General features: G+C 51.2%; 5 protein-coding genes across 9 annotated transcripts; 3 read left to right on the top strand and 2 right to left on the bottom strand.

Moving 5' to 3' along the window:
• Positions 1 to 604: 604 nt before the first annotated feature.
• AAFC00_004830 (uncharacterized protein) lies at positions 605 to 2,634 on the top strand (the record flags this gene model as incomplete). Of its 3 annotated transcripts, XM_069344526.1 has the most annotated exons (3): positions 605 to 1,079; positions 1,137 to 2,196; positions 2,253 to 2,634. In XM_069344526.1, 3 exons carry the CDS (start codon positions 605 to 607, stop codon positions 2,632 to 2,634), a joined length of 1,917 nt encoding a protein of 638 aa, XP_069196953.1. The 3 variants fall into 3 exon arrangements, with proteins under 3 accessions (XP_069196953.1, XP_069196954.1, XP_069196955.1); XM_069348651.1 differs by having other exon boundaries at positions 605 to 2,196; XM_069348577.1 differs by lacking the exon at positions 605 to 1,079 and having other exon boundaries at positions 1,739 to 2,196.
• A 524-nt stretch (positions 2,635 to 3,158) lies between these two features.
• Positions 3,159 to 4,514, bottom strand: AAFC00_004831 (uncharacterized protein; the record flags this gene model as incomplete). 2 transcript variants are annotated; one of them, XM_069344527.1, is made up of 5 exons in its annotated part: positions 3,159 to 3,572; positions 3,804 to 3,940; positions 4,064 to 4,117; positions 4,199 to 4,235; positions 4,431 to 4,514. In XM_069344527.1, the coding sequence occupies 5 exons, from the start codon at positions 4,512 to 4,514 to the stop codon at positions 3,159 to 3,161; spliced, it is 726 nt and encodes a 241-aa protein (XP_069196956.1). The 2 variants fall into 2 exon arrangements, with proteins under 2 accessions (XP_069196956.1, XP_069196957.1); XM_069344528.1 differs by having other exon boundaries at positions 4,064 to 4,113; positions 4,195 to 4,235.
• Positions 4,515 to 5,603: 1,089 nt separating this feature from the next.
• On the bottom strand, positions 5,604 to 5,997 carry AAFC00_004832 (uncharacterized protein; the record flags this gene model as incomplete). Its single annotated transcript, XM_069344529.1, has 3 exons — positions 5,604 to 5,801; positions 5,861 to 5,930; positions 5,990 to 5,997. The coding sequence occupies 3 exons, from the start codon at positions 5,995 to 5,997 to the stop codon at positions 5,604 to 5,606; spliced, it is 276 nt and encodes a 91-aa protein (XP_069196958.1).
• A 1,552-nt stretch (positions 5,998 to 7,549) lies between these two features.
• On the top strand, positions 7,550 to 10,160 carry AAFC00_004833 (uncharacterized protein; the record flags this gene model as incomplete). Of its 2 annotated transcripts, none has more annotated exons than XM_069344530.1 (3): positions 7,550 to 7,715; positions 7,782 to 7,931; positions 7,987 to 10,160. In XM_069344530.1, the coding sequence occupies 3 exons, from the start codon at positions 7,550 to 7,552 to the stop codon at positions 10,158 to 10,160; spliced, it is 2,490 nt and encodes an 829-aa protein (XP_069196959.1). The 2 variants fall into 2 exon arrangements, with proteins under 2 accessions (XP_069196959.1, XP_069196960.1); XM_069347783.1 differs by having other exon boundaries at positions 7,580 to 7,715.
• Positions 10,161 to 12,330: 2,170 nt separating this feature from the next.
• Positions 12,331 to 15,393, top strand: AAFC00_004834 (uncharacterized protein; the record flags this gene model as incomplete). The annotated part of the gene is made up of 5 exons (XM_069344531.1): positions 12,331 to 12,883; positions 13,015 to 14,400; positions 14,460 to 14,848; positions 14,908 to 15,110; positions 15,201 to 15,393. 5 exons carry the CDS (start codon positions 12,331 to 12,333, stop codon positions 15,391 to 15,393), a joined length of 2,724 nt encoding a protein of 907 aa, XP_069196961.1.
• Between the last annotated feature and the right edge of the window lie 3,619 nt (positions 15,394 to 19,012).

Genomic DNA, 19,012 nt, shown 5'->3' on the forward strand with positions numbered 1-19,012 from the left:
GAAGCGCGGAAAAGCCGCAATGGAAGGACGCACAGACGCCAACGGCACTGACTTGATTGGCGCACAGTCAGGTTGTCTGGGCTGGCTGGCTTGACATGACCGAGATTCGAGCGCCCCAGGGTAAAGATCGGCAGAGAAAGGAAGAGAGTGGAAAGGACGTGTGAGACGGTGGACTCTGATGCTGGTGTTGTGCTGCTTGTGCTGCTTGCGCTACTTGCGCTATTCTGTGCTCCAAAGTAAAGTCGATGAACCTGACTCGACGCCTGCCTTCACTATCCCCTGCTGCTTCTTCCTTTCTTGATTTTCTTCGTCCAGTCGCAACTTCCACCACGACGCTCGGTAGCCAGGTGCAGATTCCGTCGCGTGTGTGTTATTTCCCCAGAACCAAAATTGACCCATTCCACCTCAAGGACCAGCAAACGCGACAATTGCACGCAGCCGTGTGGACGTGTCAAACACACTCACCTTGTGCCAGCAAGCTTGACCACTGCATGACTCGACCGTCTGACAAGATAGATACCGACAAACAAGATAACAAAAGCTGAGCTGCGCTGCGCTGCGCCTGCGCTGCACATTGCGTCTCTTGTCTTTTCTCTTCTCCGCAATGGCTGCCTTGAATCCCTCTTCGGCATCCTACGAGACGACGCCTCCAGGCACCCATGAGGGTGACGGGAGTGCCTCAGGCACGACAACTCCCGCAGCTGCCGCCTCGACCGCCGCCGCCGCGTCTGCCGCCGTCAACGAAGTCTCCTCTCCCTACATGCCTGTGCAGAACGGGCGCAAGAGGAAAGCAGATGGCACGTCGTCGCGTGGCGTGGCAAACCTCACTCCCGAGCAATTGGCCAAGAAACGAGCCAACGACAGGGAGGCACAACGGGCGATCCGCGAGAGAACCAAGAACACAATCGAGAGTCTCGAGCGACGAATCAAGGAACTCGAGAGCCAGCAGCCTTTCCAGGAACTGCAGAACGTCATCCGCTCTAGAGATGCGGTGCAGGCAGAGAACGATGAACTCAAACGCCGCATGCAGAGCATCCTGACTCTGCTGCAGCCATTGGCGGCTTCACAGGGACTGAACGGTCAGTCGCGGCAGACAAACAACGCCCTTCTTGCTCTCGCTGACCTTTCTGGCTCAGATCTCGCTGCTGCCACCGCACGACAGAGCCCTTTGCCCATGCCACCGCCGCCTCCTCACGCTCCCATGTATCACACTCCGCAACAACCTCAACAGCAGCCACAGCAGTCACAGCCGCAACAACCGCCGCCGCCTCAGTCTCACTCACACACTGCCTCACTCCTCCAGCAGCAGCAGCAGCAGCAGCAGCAGCAGCAGCAGCCACCACCCCCCATGACTCAATCACAGCAACAGCAGCAGGCGCAACATCAGGCGCAACAGGCACAACAACACCAACAACAACAACAACAGCAGCAGCAGCAGCTCCAGTACGAGAACCCTTTTTCTCAGAATCAAAATCACCTCCATCCCGATCTCCGAAATAATAATCACACCTCCTCCACCTCCTCCTCTCCTACCCCTCAACGTCCTCTGGCACCGCCGACTAATGGACATGTCCAGCATGAAATGAGGAGGTGGTCACCTTCCATCGCCCCAAGCACCGTCGCCCCACATCCCCTACAATATCCCTCACAAGGTCTTTCACAACAACAGCAACAACAACAGCAACAACAACATCAACAAATTTACGCATCAAATTATCCGGCCGACGATCAGTCGAGCATGTCGAGTCCCGTGACCGTCGAGGAGCGCAGACGTGACTTGGCACCTGTGTCCAACGATGAATCCCTCTACACCCGACTTCCACTGAATACCGAACCGACGTGCACTCTCGACGGTGTCCTCAAAGGCTTCGAGGCTGAGCGACGCCGCGCTGCACAGTCCGGCACTCCCGCTGCCTCTCTTGTCGGACCTGCTTATCCCTCAATCTCCTCGCTACTCAACCCTGAACGCGCCTCCCACTCGCATCCCCTCAGCAAGGTCTTCACAGACATCCTCAGCAAATTTCCAAGTATCAGCGGCGTTCCTGAGCAGGTCGCCGTGCTTTACATCATGTTTCTCATCATGCGCTGGCATATCGCTCCTACCCAGGAGAATTTCGAGAGGTTGCCCCCTTGGGCGCGTCCAGTGCGGAGTCAGCTAGAGATAGCTCATCCTGCCTGGATAGACCATCTTCCCTGGTTTGTTCTTCTCCTGTCTTCTCCTCGATATTTCCTGACTCTGACTTGTGCATTAGGCCCCTCATGCGAGATCGAATGACACGCACTCAATCCCTGACCACCTATCATTTCGACTCCTTCTTCATCCCTTTCACCACCACTCTTTCGCTGAATTGGCCTTATGAGCCTGACTCGTGTCTTCTGCCCACCAAAACCGCTTCCGCAGGCTCCACTCCCGGCCTTGAGAACAACGCATCTCCTGCAGCCGGAGGCGCCGCCATCGACAATGTCCTCGATGGCGAAGAGTTTTCCATCAACCCGGTCTTCGAAAGCCATCTGAGGAACCTGGGCAATTGGAGCTTGGGAACACCGTTCAGAAACGCGTTCCCTGACCTCGTTGATGACGTGCAAATAAAGGATGAGAGACGACCTTCTCCTCTGCCTTTGCTCAACGAGTAAAGTGCCAAGAAGAAAGAAAAGAGGAAACGTGACATGAGACGGGTCCGAAACCAAGGCGAGAATGGGAACAGTCCTCTCGACTGATTCGGGGTGCAAGACGATGAACAAATGTACAGACAAAGCCGTCAAGAGTCACTGTCCAGAGCCCACTACAGATTATGAGTAAAGAGGCGCAACGAGGGGCTAAAATTAGAATAAAAATTACCATGATAACATGCAAACCACGCGAGGACCCCCATTTTGTTTTCAGAGTAGGGTCTCGAACAAATGGTACCTGGCTTATCATGCACGATACGGGGTGATGTCGAAGTGACGCGGTAATAACAGGCCCTATTCGTGGGTTTCCACATGGTATTTTTGATTTTTTGGTGCTTTCCTTCTGCGCCCTCCGTCTTGTTGGTCAAAACAGACACCCTTGTCTATTCCTCCAATGGATGACACGAACCCCATAAAGTTGACAAGCTATACTTTTGAAACCCCTTAGCTACCAACAAAGAATAGTGAGAAACAACACGGAAAGAAGACTACTTCTGAACCAAGCCCCTAAGACTCAAATCATAAACCACATCCTCGACCTCCTTGACTCTATACTTGACGCCATCACTCCTCTTCCTCAGCGCATCATTCTTGAGGTTCAGAATCTGGAAGCCCGCGTGCACGTTCTTGATAAACGACGCAATGGCCACGGGCATGGTGTAGTCGCCTTGCGTCACGCAGTTGCGCGCCAGACGCGATAGCTCGTCGATCAGCGAGATCAGAGACTGCAGGTATTCTTCTATGGTTAGGTGGAAGGAGTCGGTGGTTTTGAGGTTTACGGGGACGCCCATGATGGCGCCGACTTGGTCGATTGTGAGGAGTTTGCCGCTGCCGCTGCTGCTGCTGGTCGAGGTGGCGTCGTTGAAGCCGCCTAGGTAGCCGGTGAAGAGGATGGAGAAGGACTTTTTGTTGGCGGGGATTTGTTAGCTTGACTGACTTCTTTGTCTTCGACTCTCGATGTATATTTGGTCATTCTTCTTCGCATCGATCGTGGCGAAGCAACCTATCTTCATTGCTTCGAACTCGAGTCAAGAGAGAAAAGAAAGTAGTCGAGGTTTAGCAGACACTATTGAAGAAGAACAGAATATAGCGTGGCGACAGCTGGGGAAGGAAAGAGACAAAAAAAAACCTACAGCGTCTTGGACCTGGCGCGTCCACATGCCATTGTACTTGTAGTAAGGATACTTAGATGCCGCCTTGGATAGCTTCTGAATCGAGTCTACCTCATGCTTGGTGACTGATTCTTCTGCAGCCGAGACCACATTCGACACTATATCATTGCCACAAATGAGACGTTAGACATTTGAGAGAATTTACCGACAATGCTTGTGTTCATGATAGCCGGGCAACCTTGAAAGTCCCTCGAGGGAAGAGTGGCATTGGGGACACTTACACTCTGCCGACGAAGACGAATGCGCTCTCGAAAGGATCGCTTGGGTGGCTCTGTCTGGAACACGCAGACTGCGTCAGTAATTCATGCTCGACCATTGCCAATGAGATGGGCTCTCATGGCCATATCTGTACTTGCCTTGTTTCTCAAGCGTCTGTACAATCTCACGTAGCGACTATATTCGATCAGCACATTTCTCTGTAGAGACAAGAGCAGAACAAACAAAAGAAAAGCACCCGGATTCATAGGCTCAAGCAGTAGACATTGGCCTGACTTGTGTGGATACATATTGCAACAACCCGAAGTCTTTCAATCTCCTGGCCATCATGGCCCAGACTTTCTTATAAACGCATTCATTAAAAAAACTTACATCTCTGACTGCAGTGTCTTCGTCGATCTTCTGCTGCAGACTCTCAAAGATCTGAGGTTGTAGCATACCCTGCGTGTTCGCCATGTTTCCTCTCGCTCGGCCTTTTCGTCTCTTTCGGTTTGTTTGACTTCGAGTAGTATGTATTTGTGGAGATATTTCTACTGGGTTCGTATCAAGTGGCCTCAAGGTATATTGTCAGACACAGCAAGTTGGAGATGGTTTACTGTATGGCTTGGCGGACGTCGTTCTTGGGATTTTTTTTCTCCGCGTTTTGGAGAAAAATGTCAAGGTAGGCTGGCTGAGACAATGATGATGATGATGATTTATGGTTTCTGGTTTATACATGAATATGGCATTATCCTGAATTCGGTAATGATGAGAGTGTACAGGAGTGGGACATGCGAGAGTCAAGTGATTGTTGCGGTATCCTCTAACCGGACCGGAGATGAGTTGCAAACATCTCGGAGTGCCTGCCTTAGAACAGACGTACAGTACATCACCTAGTCAGAGGTATCATCATAAAGCTTTGAACTTGCAAATCCATTATCACGATGACAAGCATTTGAACCACAGGTAGATCGCGATAAGAGTCTCTGCTTGGAAGCAGTATACGGAGGCTCTCATCAGCAGCCTTTCGATGCAGGACTTGAGGTCACAAGACAATACTCGGGGGAGATTGTACGAACAGGCGAAGGTCCAGTAGGTTTTCCTTGAGTCTTCACACATGAGACGACGCCTGTCAGTCTTTTGAGACCGAGCCGAATAGAGATTGCCATTGCCCCGTTGCGAGCGACACGGCATAGCTGGGCAGATCGAAACGAGCTCATAGATATGATCGAGCGGTCCATCTCCACATCATGGATGTGAATGTATTCTCTTGAGGAGAGTTCTCCCTCCGAAGACATCGCCGTAAGATACACAAGAACGCCATAAGTGTGAGAGGGGATTTGTGCCAGAAGCCCGCGACCTGCGACCTGCGCCTGAATCCGTTTCCGACCATATCCGACCAAAGCATACCCACATCTCCTGAAGCAGTTTCGAAACATGACAGCGCTGGACATCGACACACGAGGGTCGTGATTGGTTGATTGTTTTTATACAGAATCTTTCTTGATGCTGCAGTCTTTGCTGCACATCATAGGTAGACAAGAGCGGTAGGCGCTATCGAGCAGTTTACCTGCCACCCATGAGACCGCCAGACTGAGCCATGGCAGCGTTCTGTTCCTGGAACCTCTGTCCGAGGCGCTCGGAGCTCTTGAGAGACTTGTCGACGCAGCGCATGACGCAGCTCTCTTCCTTAGAGGTGACCTTTGCTGAGGTGAAGTCGTCGACGCAGCTCTCGAAGCACTTCTGGACCAGATTGGAGTACATCTATGGGCTTGAGTCAGACTCTACACAGACAGTGAAAGAGAGCAACAAGGAGGACTTGCGTTCATGAATTGAGACATCTGCTTCTTCTCCATGCGCATTTGTAGCTCGCGCTGCTCTTGGTTGTTGAGTCTAACACCCAGAGAGTCAATATCTGCCCTCGGAGTGTGGCGTGTGTGGTGGATACTCACTGATCCATTATGAGAGTTTGCGTGTCACGATTATTTGTCGCGAGAAATAGTAGTGTTGAGAAGCTTGTAGGTTGACCTCTTTCACAGCACAATAAATGGTATAGAGCTTGGCACGGGATGCCAAAAGTTCATGTTGCACTTGCAGACTTCGAGTGACGGAAGCTGCAGTGCTCGGACCAATTATGACCACGGACTACCGCAATATACGACAACGGTGTGGTGGCTTTAGTGACCGGACAATACGCCACAGCATTATCTAGCTAAGGTACACATGATAGAGTAGATGATGGAGCAAGGTTCCAGTAATTAATATACACCAAGGAGCGAGGGACAGCACCGAGGTGCACATCATCGCTTCTGCACAAGTATGAGGTAATTATACATACTGTACTGTACAACAAATGATCCAGCTGCACTCGCAATTCATGTTCCAGATCGAGCCCCATCCGATGATCTCACAGTGTATATTCACAGATTGCTGTGTAAGATAATGCTCCTTCCTCGACATCGGCATCAGGATCAGGTTCAGGATCTCGGTCAGATTTAGACTGCGTCACGGGGTCGAAGTGGGTCTATTTTTATAGTTGCACGCCCTGCACGCGCTGCTCGAGGGGAGCTAATGCCAGCGTTCAGGCTGTGCAGTGCCTCGCGATAGGGGGAACAAGTAGGCCAGAGAGTACTGTACTGTATTATTGTCTCTCTTCTCTCAATTTCCTCCACACTCTTCTCCGCATTCCTGACATCAAGTCAAACCCAGTAGCCTGGCTAAGCTCAGCAGGGCTTTGACCTCGTCTTGCGTGAGTTGAGTGTTGCTGTATACACCTTGGGGGAAAAGAGCCCAGAGCAGCTCTTCGAGTTCGAGGATCCGACCAAAAATCACAAATCCTCATGATCGCTGCGCTTCATCGATAAAGCCATCTCTCGGTTCGGTGCACGTACGTGCCGCCAAGCCAAATATAAACGACGACCTCTGACGGGACAAATCTCCTCAAACCTCAACGAAGCGCAAGCGACGTCGCTTGGATTTCTTGTTCTCGTTCTCGTTCTGGTTCCTGTTCTTGTTCCTGTTGCTGTACTTGTCGACTCTTGACGCGAGCAGACGTCAGTCGCTCAACCACCTCACTCACTCAGAGTCAAGCCAAGTCAAGTCGCACTTCCTGAACCAATCTTCCCTTTCCCTCCGATTTCTTTCATTTCACGCTTTGACGGCCCGCGAACCAACGCCTTGACCCGTCTTTGTCTCATCTGCTCTGGTGTTTTGCGACAACATCTCCAGTACCACGACAATCCCCTCGCAGCTCCTGGCCCATTCTCACCTGCACTTGACTCGTTGCGCCGCCGGTCGTCCGTCATCATCGATCCATTGTTCGATACTTTTATTCACTCGAGACCTTGCACATGCAGATATATCCACCTCTGACCCCTCTCCACCTCCCACCAAATCAACAACGTCCGTCGTGGTCGTTGTCGTCGTGCCGGCAATCCGCTTCTTCGTGGACGGCATCGTCTGAGACGAGCTGCATCGCAACCGCGCAATAGTGCGCCAGGTCTGAACCCGGCATGACCACTGGGCATACGACGCCGGCAACCATGGCACAACCCACCACGCCTGGACCTAGGCCTACCGTCACGTCGACGCCGGAAGTCGCTCAGTCCAAGCGCGATCTGACTTCGTGGTGGAGGACCTTTAAGCGTGGCAACCCTTCGAGACCGCAAGAAGACAAGGGTAAGATCCATCACAGTCCATCCTCATCATACTTGTACACCGGCTGACCACATTCCACACGCGCAGGCCTTCAAGGCATCTTCGGTGTGCCGCTCCATCAGAGTATAAGATACGCCAATGTCGCCATCTCCTTGTTCAACGATGAAGGTGAAAGCTACATCTACGGTTACGTGCCCATCGTCGTCGCCAAGTGCGGTGTCTTCCTCAAAGAGAAGGGTGAGGCGTGACGTTCCTGACTTATATTTATACCCTCGCCTGACGAATTGCGTAGCTACCGATGTCGAGGGCATCTTTCGACTCAGCGGCTCCGAGAAGCGCATCAAGGAGTTGAAGCTCGCTTTCGATTCCCCAGACAGATATGGCAAAGGACTCGACTGGACTGGATACACTGTGCACGATGCCGCAAACATCCTCCGGAGATATTTCAATCAGCTGCCAGAGCCCATCATCCCTCTTGATTTCTACGAGCGCTTTCGAGACCCTCTACGCAATCACCAGGCGCAAGCTGTTGGACCAATGGATCTCCAGGCGCCCAGCATCGGCCACTTCGACCCGGCCGAAGCAATCCGCGCTTACCAGATGTACATCACCGAACTGCCTTCTCTCAACCGTCAACTTCTTCTATACATTCTTGACCTGCTCGCTGTCTTCGCCTCCAAGTCCGATCAAAACAAGATGACCACCGCCAATCTCGCCGCCATCTTCCAGCCTGGCATCTTATCGCATCGTCAGCATGACATGGCCCCGGCGGAATACAGGTTGAGCCAGGACGTCCTCATCTTCCTCATCGAGAACCAGGATCACTTCCTAATTGGTATGCACGGCACAGAGGCCGACGAGAAGACTGTGAGGGACGTGCAAAGCGCTTCCCAGAGCCCCAGAAACTCTTCCCCGACCACACCCCAGAGATCCAAGACCGTCATTGGTCGGTCTGGGTCGAATGCTAGCGCAGGCGCGGACAGTGTCCGAAGGTTTGGTAACTTGCGACGAAACGTATCCGTATCTTCAAAGACATCGAAACATTCCACTGTCAACAAGACGCCTGTCACCCCGACTGCGATCCCCGCGAACGTTTCTGGAGGGTTGGGTCGCAGTAACACTGTGCCATCCAAAAGATCTGGTGCTTCGTCACGATTCCACCATCGCGAGAAACATGTCGACTCACCTTCAACACCTAGTCCCAGCGTCCACCCAACCGTAAATACGACATTGCCTAGGAGCAACGAATCTGACGAGAGCACACCTATCGCAACCGTCCCTCCATCTGGTCTCGAATCATTGGTCGCAGCGACTGCAGCACCAGCACCCCCAGAGGTGATTTCGGCGTCTTCTAGCGAGGCCACAACGCCCCTCGCAACCGCTGATAGTGACGCTTCGTCAACCGCGAGACTGACTTCTCCGGAACACCAGATCGTCGAGAGGATTGCCCACCCCTTGGCTGCAACTCCCAAAAGCTCTGCACTGAGTCCAGTTGCCGTCATCCATGAAGACGCGAGAGAACGCTCTCCGTCGGGCAATGCGACCCCGACTCGTGCATTCCTTGACATTTTCAAGCCGTCCCCGACAAGCAGTGATGATGGTCGGAGAGAAGGTCGCCGTAAGCTGCAGAAGAAGCGCATTCCTGGAAGTTCATTGTCAAGCGCGCAAAGCTCCGCGCACTCGCTCCAGCACGGCACAGATGGAACCGATGAGCAGCGTCTGATCTCCCCGGGGTCGCCAACGTTCGACGCAAAACCTGGAGAGTATGACCATGAGCACGGCTTGGAAGGCTCAACGTATGCCACAGCTCAGACGTCCCCTCGCATGGCAACTCCACAGCGGACGCAGACAGATTCGACGCTGCGACCTGCACTGTCACCTTCACACTCGTTCCACACGGACCATGATATGACGGACATGTCGGACGCAGATTATGCTACAGATGCCACCCATGGGTCCTCCGGTACCCCTGCAGATGCAGGCAAGAAGAAACGCCGTTGGAGAATTTCGCAACCGCCGACCCGTAGTCGGGACGCTGCAGACCAGGTCATGCAGTCCCCACAACGAAACATTGGCAACTTGACTGGCGCCGATCAAAGCAAATCTACGGTTGGTAGCAGTGGTGCTGGTGGTCGACCTCGTCGAAATTCGCAAGACCTAGCTGGACCATCGCATGCTGCGACGGAACCTGCAGAGGGAGTGTTGTCTGACGGTGATGAGCGTAAGAAGGGACCGATGTCATGGATCCGCGGGAAGATCGCCGAGCGAAAGGAGCGACAAGATGAGAAACAGAGGGCACGTTCACCCTCCAAGATGGACGCGAATCTCTCCAGACAGAGTCTTGCGTTAGAGGTGCGAGGCAAGAGCATCGACGTACCACGGCAACGTAGTCGAGCTTCTGCGCGATCGGATGTGGACAAGCTTGAAGAAACGTTGGAGGAAGAAGATGAGCAGAAGCCAGCTTGATCTCCGCACTCATAGTAGATTGTATAAGCATCTTGTCGTCCTTTTACCATGTCTTGTACAATTGTCGCGCACTTCAAACAGTCACAGGGGCGTCGATCAAACGTGTCCGCGCAAGTCTAAGCCCTGTATTACGTCCTTGTCATCCCAAATCCACTAGGAAGAATTTCATAAATAGGAACTGCGGAGATGTGGGTATGGGGTATCTGATGTCGCATTGACCTCGACTTTTGTTGATCAGCAGCGAACAAAGCTCAGACTTCGGCAGATCCGTATAAAAATTAAAGCTGCTCTCATTACCCCTGCCGCCCAAGGACGATGGATGTATCTCGGTCGACACGAGTACACTTCCCGCAGCAAACCCTGGTAAGGCCCCTGTCTGAGTCTGAGGAGTATTACGAGACGTCGGTGAAGCGAATGTCCGAAGCTGTAGCTTTTTTGGGAGCCGTTCAGGAAGTGTGTTGACACTGTACGAGAAGTTGGGGTCGGTCGTGACTGGAGATTATCCCAGCCTTTTCACCGTCGAACACATGATCCAGGAGTTTGTACGGTCGTGCAGATATGTAGAGTCGGTTCAAGCGGGGTAAGACCGTTCTGTGCAGGCCATTGCATATGTGTGTAGAATTACCATGCAGTAGGAGGTCTTGTCACCTGTAATTCCCAGTATGTCGTTTGCAGTTGGCTTTGGCCATCGAATCATTTGCGCTTGGAGAAACTCTATTAACAGAGACTGGAGCGGATCTGATCGACCCGAGAGTCTACAGCACAGTACAGTACCTTGCCTTACCTTACTGTGCCTCATCCTCTAGTGAGGGACCTTACCTGTGTTTTAACCTTTTCGGGGGTTGAGCCCGCCAGAAGCAGGAGCCGCGTCCGGCAAAGCCACCCGTGACCTTGTCTTTACGTTTGGGATTTCCCAAACCATGGCATTATTACTTTTTGAACTTCTTTAATGAGCCACTCTCTGATCGTATCGGGCCTTTGAGCACGACACGTGGGATGGCTCAACCCAGGGCTAGCACGACCGTTTACCGCCCCAGCTTCGTCAGCATTCCTTATGAAGACGCCGCGACGTCAGAGGCTATGTGCATTCGTGTCTGGTCACTGCCTTGCGGATACAGGGTCCAGTGTCTTGCATTGATGAAGATTGCTGCCTGTCCTACTCAAAACGAACGTCGTACATCTAGTAACCGGAATGGCACGACGACTACCATGTCTCTGTTCCGTCTACGCTATGGTCTTGGTACTGTTGATGCGCACAACATGCGACTGCTTCTGGTAATCCGTCGGGAAGTGAACCTAGTGCAAGGCCAGGAGTGATAGTGTGTTAGGTAGGCTACATGCAAACGCCGCCGCTGGAACGGTCCGTCGATACGGTTTTTTCCTCTCAAACCTTCTCGCACTATCGCTTCCTCCGGCTGACCGTCCGCGAAATTCCTTTCCAAGCACGATAGGTAACGCTTCTCGATCCCATAGCTCTAGGGCTGTCACGTCAGCTAGACTGGGACAAATCAGCTTACCTGGACCAAAGTGGGTCCTCGATAACTGGGCGCGATTGTTCTTTTGGCCGTTCAAAGCGCTTTGATATGGAGAGAAAGGCGCTTGCTGTTAACAAATGCCATCATAGGGCCCACCCTCCCCTTGGGGCTCTTGGAAAGGAGGCAATTATTATATGTCGAGTAGTCGACCTCAATGTCTTGACTGTAGGAAACTGCAAGTCCATTCCTCGCCTCTCTCTCATCACCGTTGTTTACTTTCGTCCTATCTTTCCCGACTCAGAGTTTGACTTTGTTTCTTGTTCCTTTACGTCTCGGATCTGGCTTCGGAACCTCGAAGCTTTTGTGTCCCTTACATTGCCATTGTTTCCTGAAAGCGTTTTCCTTTTCCACTATCTGTAATCTTCGTTGTTGTGTTCCTCTCTTCGCGCTTTCCCAAGAGCGTACAGCTGCAATTTCCTTCAGACAATGACCGTCGGGTCTGTCTTGGTCGTGTGAAACTGATTTGTTCCCCCACTCTGGGTGATTCTGTATGTGCAAAGCCGTTATCATCGTCATCCTATGATTTCCAGCAATTGAGCTGACAACCGTCGAGTACGATAATAGATTTTACTATATCTGTGAGAACAGTATATTGATCTTCAAACCAAAAAGCCTTCTGTTTAGATAAAATCATTATGGAGAGTAATACTCCTCCAAAGAAGAAGCGAGTCGGCTTTACTCCAGACCAATCAGAACCGGCGCGCAAGGAGAGACCTATTGGCATTATCCTTCCAGCGCGACATACTCTATCTCCGCCAGACCTGAGTCCTACAGTGTACTCTCCGACCGAGAGTTTCATGGGAACAGGAGACCACTCGCGAAGCAATAGCAATGACGCATTGATCCCCTCCGATTCACGACCGGATCCAGGTCGCGCTCATCTACCTCATGTCTCTGCAGAAGTCACCGATCAGATCCGTGCTGCTTTCACGAGTAACCCAGTACCCAAACCGAGGCCTGTTCTTCGACGTGGTGATTCTGTCAGCTCTCTAACGCCGGATTATCTGGATACGGTTCAGGATATGCGAGCAAGAGAGGCTCACGAACGTGGGAAACGATTAGAGCACGACGAACGTGTCAGATCAGCACCGACTTCGAGACGCCCTTCACCTAACCGACGACTGCGACCGAGCTTCCTGGCCAGTGACATCCCACTGGAGGAAATCGCCGTGCATAGCGACGATGAAGGTACGTCTAATATTATTCCTACTGCTTGTCGTTTGCAGACCAGAGACGCTCTACGCTACATTCATGAGCTAGGCGATCTCGCAAGCTTGTATACCATATCCAGCGAACAGCAGACGGCTAACATCAAACAGAAGAAGCAACTTTTCCCAAGTCCGATGCCCTTCACAAGGAAGTTCACAGGCTAGTACAACTGCACACCAACAAAGCTTCTCATGTCCTGCACCACGACCAAGGAGCAGAATCCAGCGGCCATGCATCTGGAGCAGTGACTCCCATCGAAGACAAGAGAAATTTCGACATGTATGTGCCTAAGCCGGATCGTTACAGAGGCGGTGTTCTCGGATCTTTGTTGAAGCTATACAATGATCAGTCGGGATCACCAAGAGGGAGCCGGTCTCCCAACATGCCTCGGGGAGCTCACCACCGGTTGGGAAGCAGTTTCAGTGGCTGGGATAGTGGCGCGACGACACCAGCGGCATCGCCTCCAGGTTCTGGCGCTTCGACACCTATAGGCGGAAGATCCGCCAGGTCTTGGACATCTCCCTTCAAACACCAACATGGCAACAGCTCGACGTCTTCCTTAGCACACCTGGTCAGTGGTTCGCTTGCTGGCGCATCGCCCGTTATGGGACTTGGGGAACAGGTTTCAGAACGTCTAAGACAGCAGCAAGCAGAGAAGAAGCGTCCAAATATGAAGAGACGAAGCAGCTCGAATATGTTTGGAAGACATAGCCGACCACGACTCGAAGACGAAATCAGGATCACTATCCATATCGCCGAAACGATTGCCCGCCAAAGGTATTTGCTCAAGCTATGTAAAGCGTTGATGCAATACGGGGCACCAACACATCGTTTGGAGGAATACATGAAGATGAGTGCTAGAGTTCTGGAGATAGATGCTCAATTTCTCTACATTCCTGGCTCGATGATCATGTCGTTTGACGATCAATCCACCCATACCACCGAGGTTAAGCTCGTCAAGGTGGCTCAGGGTCTTGATCTCGGCAAGCTTGCTGATACGCATGAGGTGTATAAAGAGGTTGTCCATGATCGGCTTGGCGTGGAAGAGGCTACGAAGAGGTTAGAAGAGGTCATGAAGAAGCCTAACAAGCACAACAAGTGGGCTCTGATCCCCGTATATGGCCTGGCTTCTGCTGCGGTCGGGCCATTTGCGTTCAACGCGAGAGCCATCGATCTTCCCATCGCCTTCTTTCTTGGATGCATTGTCGGTTTTCTGCAACTCATCGTCACACCAAGATCGGACCTTTATGCCAACGTCTTCGAGGTCGGCGCTGCTGTCATAACATCATTCCTCGCCCGTGCCTTTGGATCGATAGCGGGAGGCAATGTCTTCTGCTTCTCTGCGCTTGCACAATCGTCGATCGCGCTCATCCTACCCGGTTACACGGTGCTTTGCGCGTCGTTGGAGCTCCAGTCCAGGTCACTTGTCGCCGGTAGTGTACGTATGGTATATGCCATTATCTACACACTATTTCTGGGTTTTGGTATTACCATCGGTACGTCAAATTTGTGGGCCTCTCTAATTTGAATGTCTCGCTGACTTTGAGTACGATAGGCACTGCCATCTATGGGATTTTTGATAAAAACGCCAGTTCTGAAACGACTTGCAAGAACCCGATTGGACATCACTACTTCTTCATCGCAGTCCCGATATTCTCCATGTGTTTGATCGTCATCAACCAAGCCAAATGGCGTCAAGCACCGATAATGCTTATAATTGCTTTTGGGGGGTATATTGTCAACTTCTACAGCTCTTTACGCTTCGCAGGCAACACTCAAGTCAGTAATACGCTTGGTGCTTTGGCCATCGGTGTAATGGCCAATGTGTACTCCCGCATGGGATCGCGGATGGAGAATAAATGCCTTGATATCTGGGAAGATCGTCTCCGACCCATCTGGCACAGAGTCCTTCGTGCTTTCAGGGGGAACAGGTCGAGAAATAACGTATGTGACCTATTGACACATTATTCGCGAGAGACACATGATACTGACAGTCGCAACAGCCTTCCATCAAGCTTGAGACGCCTGACGCCGAGACTGGCATTATTGGTGATGGCGAAAGTGCAATGTTTATCAGGCATACGCGCAAGGTGGGCTACGGTTTAGCGGCTGCTGCCATGTTACCTGCTATCTTTGTGCAGGTGCCTAGTGGGCTGGCCGTGTCTGGATCATTGGTATCCGGTATAGCTGCTGCAAACCAGATTTCGTAGGTTACATCAGTCTTTCCTGTTCTTCCAGTCTTGCGTCGGAAGCCATGGAGCATTTGAAGTACCACTAGTTCTAACACTTGATTTAGGGGTAACGCTACGAACGGTACCACAGTCGTTAACAGCACCGATCCCGTGGTAGCAGGCAGTCTCAACAACATTGCATTTAACGTCGGCTATTCCGTCATCCAGGTTGCCATTGGCATCACGGTCGGATTGTTCTTGAGCGCTATCGTCGTTTATCCCATGGGCAAGAGGAGGAGTGGACTGTTTTCGTTTTAAACTCATGACCACCACATACGGTGGCTGCATCGCACTAAGGCGTTTTTCTTCTTTTACTCGAAAAAGGTGGTCCCCTTCGTTTTTTCTTTTTTATGGTTGGCGGGGTCTATCTAATGATGGAAACAAAAATAATGGCTGCTTCATTCCTTGTCCTTTTGGGTTTTCCTTTGCTCAGCGTTTCTCTCTCTCTCACACACACTCACACACACTCAAGATACGACAGACTCGGGACTGGACTCTTTGACCGGCGTTACATAGATTTACAGGCACATGACGACTACTCATGATCTCCTTTTAGACGTTAATTCACCATCGAATCTCTCTTTTCTATTTCTTCATCGATCGTCCTGCTTTGCTGCCTCGATCCAGTTTTATGCTTTCTTGATGACTTAGACCATGCAGGTGTACCGGAGACTGACCCAGGCTTGTATGCACGCACAAAAGTCACTTTCATATTGGCCTGACAACAATAACAAAGAAAAGGCTCGACATCCCTGTCAAGCCACATCTGCAGACAGGTTCTTCACATGTGGCGTGCGTACGTGCGTTGTACCTTACCGACGTGTGTATATGGTTCTATCCGTATTGATGTCAGGGAGGCAAGAGCAGAGTTTCTCTACGGTCTGTGTCCTCGGATAAGAGACATATGCATTCGTATAGTCCGCGAGATATGACCTCTGATAAGTGTACCTTGATGTTTCTAGAAGGCCAAGCAAGTGTAGCAAGGTCACTTCCGGCGTCTCCGTATTTGTTTACTCACCTGAGGTACCGGAGGTAAACTCACCTTATCATCTCTTCACATGCACTTGTATGTACAAACCTTATGCGGGGGATATTTTTAGTTGTTGCCGTGTAGCTGACGTGCTCGGTGGTAAGGCGATTGGTGGAGTGAGTGGTGTGAGCCTTTCTGGGTTTTGATGTGGGTGGGTTCGGTGTTACTGTGTGTCTTTTATTCATCTTACTGTACAAGGTACCATTTTCGAGAGCCCTAGCTACTTATCCTGGAGGGCTCATAGTCTTTAGGGTCATACGATCGAACGTTGATCAAAGGCAAGATAAGGTGAGAAGATGAGTGAGCTGTGACATATTGCAGTCGTGATACAATATTGAAGATCAGGAGCACAATGCTGTACACACTTCGCCTGAGAAGAAGCATCACGGAGACGAACATCGATAAATAAGGTAATCTTGTGTCTACTATTCCTCGACCATGGAAAGGTGTAAGGAATTGCCATATCTGCACCGCTTCTTGTGTGTTTTCACATTCAGGCGCAGGTATCCATACACGCGTATGCTGCGGGCAGCTTCTGACCCATGATATGGCACGCAGATAGCAGAGTCCAGAGACGTCGGAACTGCAAAGCATGGGACAACCTAGGTGATCTGTAAACGTCGAGACGCATACTGTTACAGGTCCCACACTTGGGAAGCCCTGGTCTCTGGTTGTCGGGATGTGGTAAATTATGTCAGGAGAACATCTGGCGATAAGCACGTGCAGAGGAACGACATGTGATGACAGAGATACATCTTTGCTCTGTTGAAGATGTCGTGCTACCTGCCCTATTGTGTTAATGTTCACCGAAAACATATTTGGTGAAGAATGGAAGTTGCGATAGCTCGCTGTGACGTGTGGCTCTTTCCCGCTTCGGCTTGCCCTGTAGGAGAGCTTAACACTACAACACTTCATATGCTGTACCAACCTGATTGCTCTTCATGCCTTACGAACATGAGAACCATCCAATGTCGTACTAAGCCTGCACTACAGGGACTGTGATACAGCTTAGTGATTGACGTCCCTTACCTCCCAACCATTGCATTGAACGTTGCTCGATCTCATTTCGTGCCAGTAGACCTGCAGCTTCAACAGCAGCTTAGTCTAGCACATTGTTTGTCATGGATGCACTGCCCGAAGAGCTGAAGCTCCACATCGTATCCTTTCTCGACACCTCGCCACCTTCAGCTGGATGGCATGAGCAAGACCCGTCCCTTCTGGTATCATGGTGCTGTGTGGATGCGACGCCGTTAAAGAGTCTCTCTCTCGTCTCAAAGGCATGGTGCCGTTTAACCCGTGAGGCATTATTTCGCTGTTGCCGGATGAGGATAAATTGGAGAAAATATGAAGGCACCACGAGTCATTGTTCATCGCCTTTCAAGATTTCGTCAACAGCGATGGATCATGACAACGTGCCAGAATCCACAAGCAAAGATATTAGCACTGACACAGGTATAGACTGGGTTAGATATATTGAACTTGATCTTGCACAAGAAGAGGAACCTTGCCCTTCGACAAGAGCTGCCGCGTGGATCCAATGCCTTGGTCGCACGTTCTCGGACTTCTCGTCGTTCTTGTCGTCCTCTACTGTAGCCGCCCCTGATCACAAGCGCAGCAGCAACGATGGTATTGCCAGAGTGGTGCAAAGCTTTACTCTCATGATAAGAGGAGAAATATACGACAGTCCGCACTTTCAAGACGACCCTTTCTTCACTCACGGAGTGGGTGCTTTCTGGAACTTGTTGTTTCAAATCATTGATCCGAGTGCCGTGATCCTGCTGGCGCCACCCGGCGCGCTCGCCTGTCTCGTAGAATCCCCTATTCACATGGATGACTCTTGGGCATTTACAGGCATGAGCCATCAGGTTTTGGGATTATCCAGACCATCTTTTCCGTCATCATCCCAGACCCTATACGATATCCAGCAAAGAAATGGGAGCACACTCATCAAGAAGCGTCCCTGGACGAGCATAACTCTCAATGAGGGCTCCTTCCTGAGCGTCTACAGCACTTATGAATACTTCCTCAAACAACCCCCTAGTATATTTGGTACTGGGTCCAGCAATATTTACCTTACCATGTCAGATCTGACATCTTTTTCGTATCGTGCTATATTCCCATTCACCAATCATGTCCAGGATGCAGTTCAGTGGCCATACTCTCTCCTCAGGCCCACCAGCGAAGACACTCTTCCCTGTCCAGGACTCAAGCACATCAGGATTCAATTGTCGCCAAACATGGCCACTGACCCACACTGGGCCACGAGCGACAAGATCGGCAGGGCAGATCTCAGCGACTGCTGGCAAGAGGTCGAAGATGCATACGAGCCAATGCTGCGATGGTACAGATTGACTCGCCCTCCTCTCCCACCCGACCTGGACCACCTGGACGACAGATGGGCAGAACTCGACTCTTTCGCCACTTCGGACGTCGGGTTCGATAATCTGGCCAGAGTGATTGAACCTGCGTTCGACGCTGAGGCGTGGGAGATGGAGTGCCACCATGACCCAGGTGTTGTGCAGTGGAAGAGAGTATAGGTGTATGATGTTGTTGCCGCGGACATGTAGAGCAGTGGGTCACCTGCATTGTAACAGTACTATCAGTCTCTTCTTCGACATGCTTAACCCAACGCATGCATGGTCTTCTCCTTTTTCTCTACTTTTCTTCTTTCTGTACACTACTAGCTGCTACCTCAAAAACGAGCATATCTGGGCGTGCACATGCAGCCGGAGAAGGAAAGCTTCAATTCTCGATTGAATCAGAGATCATCATATCTCTCAAAAGCGTATGACAACGGTGCTGATATAGAGTATTACGAGAACAATGATAAATCACGAACGAGAGAAA

This window comes from Neodothiora populina (genome assembly GCF_041146345.1).
Source record: "Neodothiora populina strain CPC 39397 chromosome Unknown canker_contig_3, whole genome shotgun sequence".
Classification (NCBI taxonomy): Eukaryota; Fungi; Ascomycota; class Dothideomycetes; order Dothideales; family Dothioraceae; genus Neodothiora; species Neodothiora populina.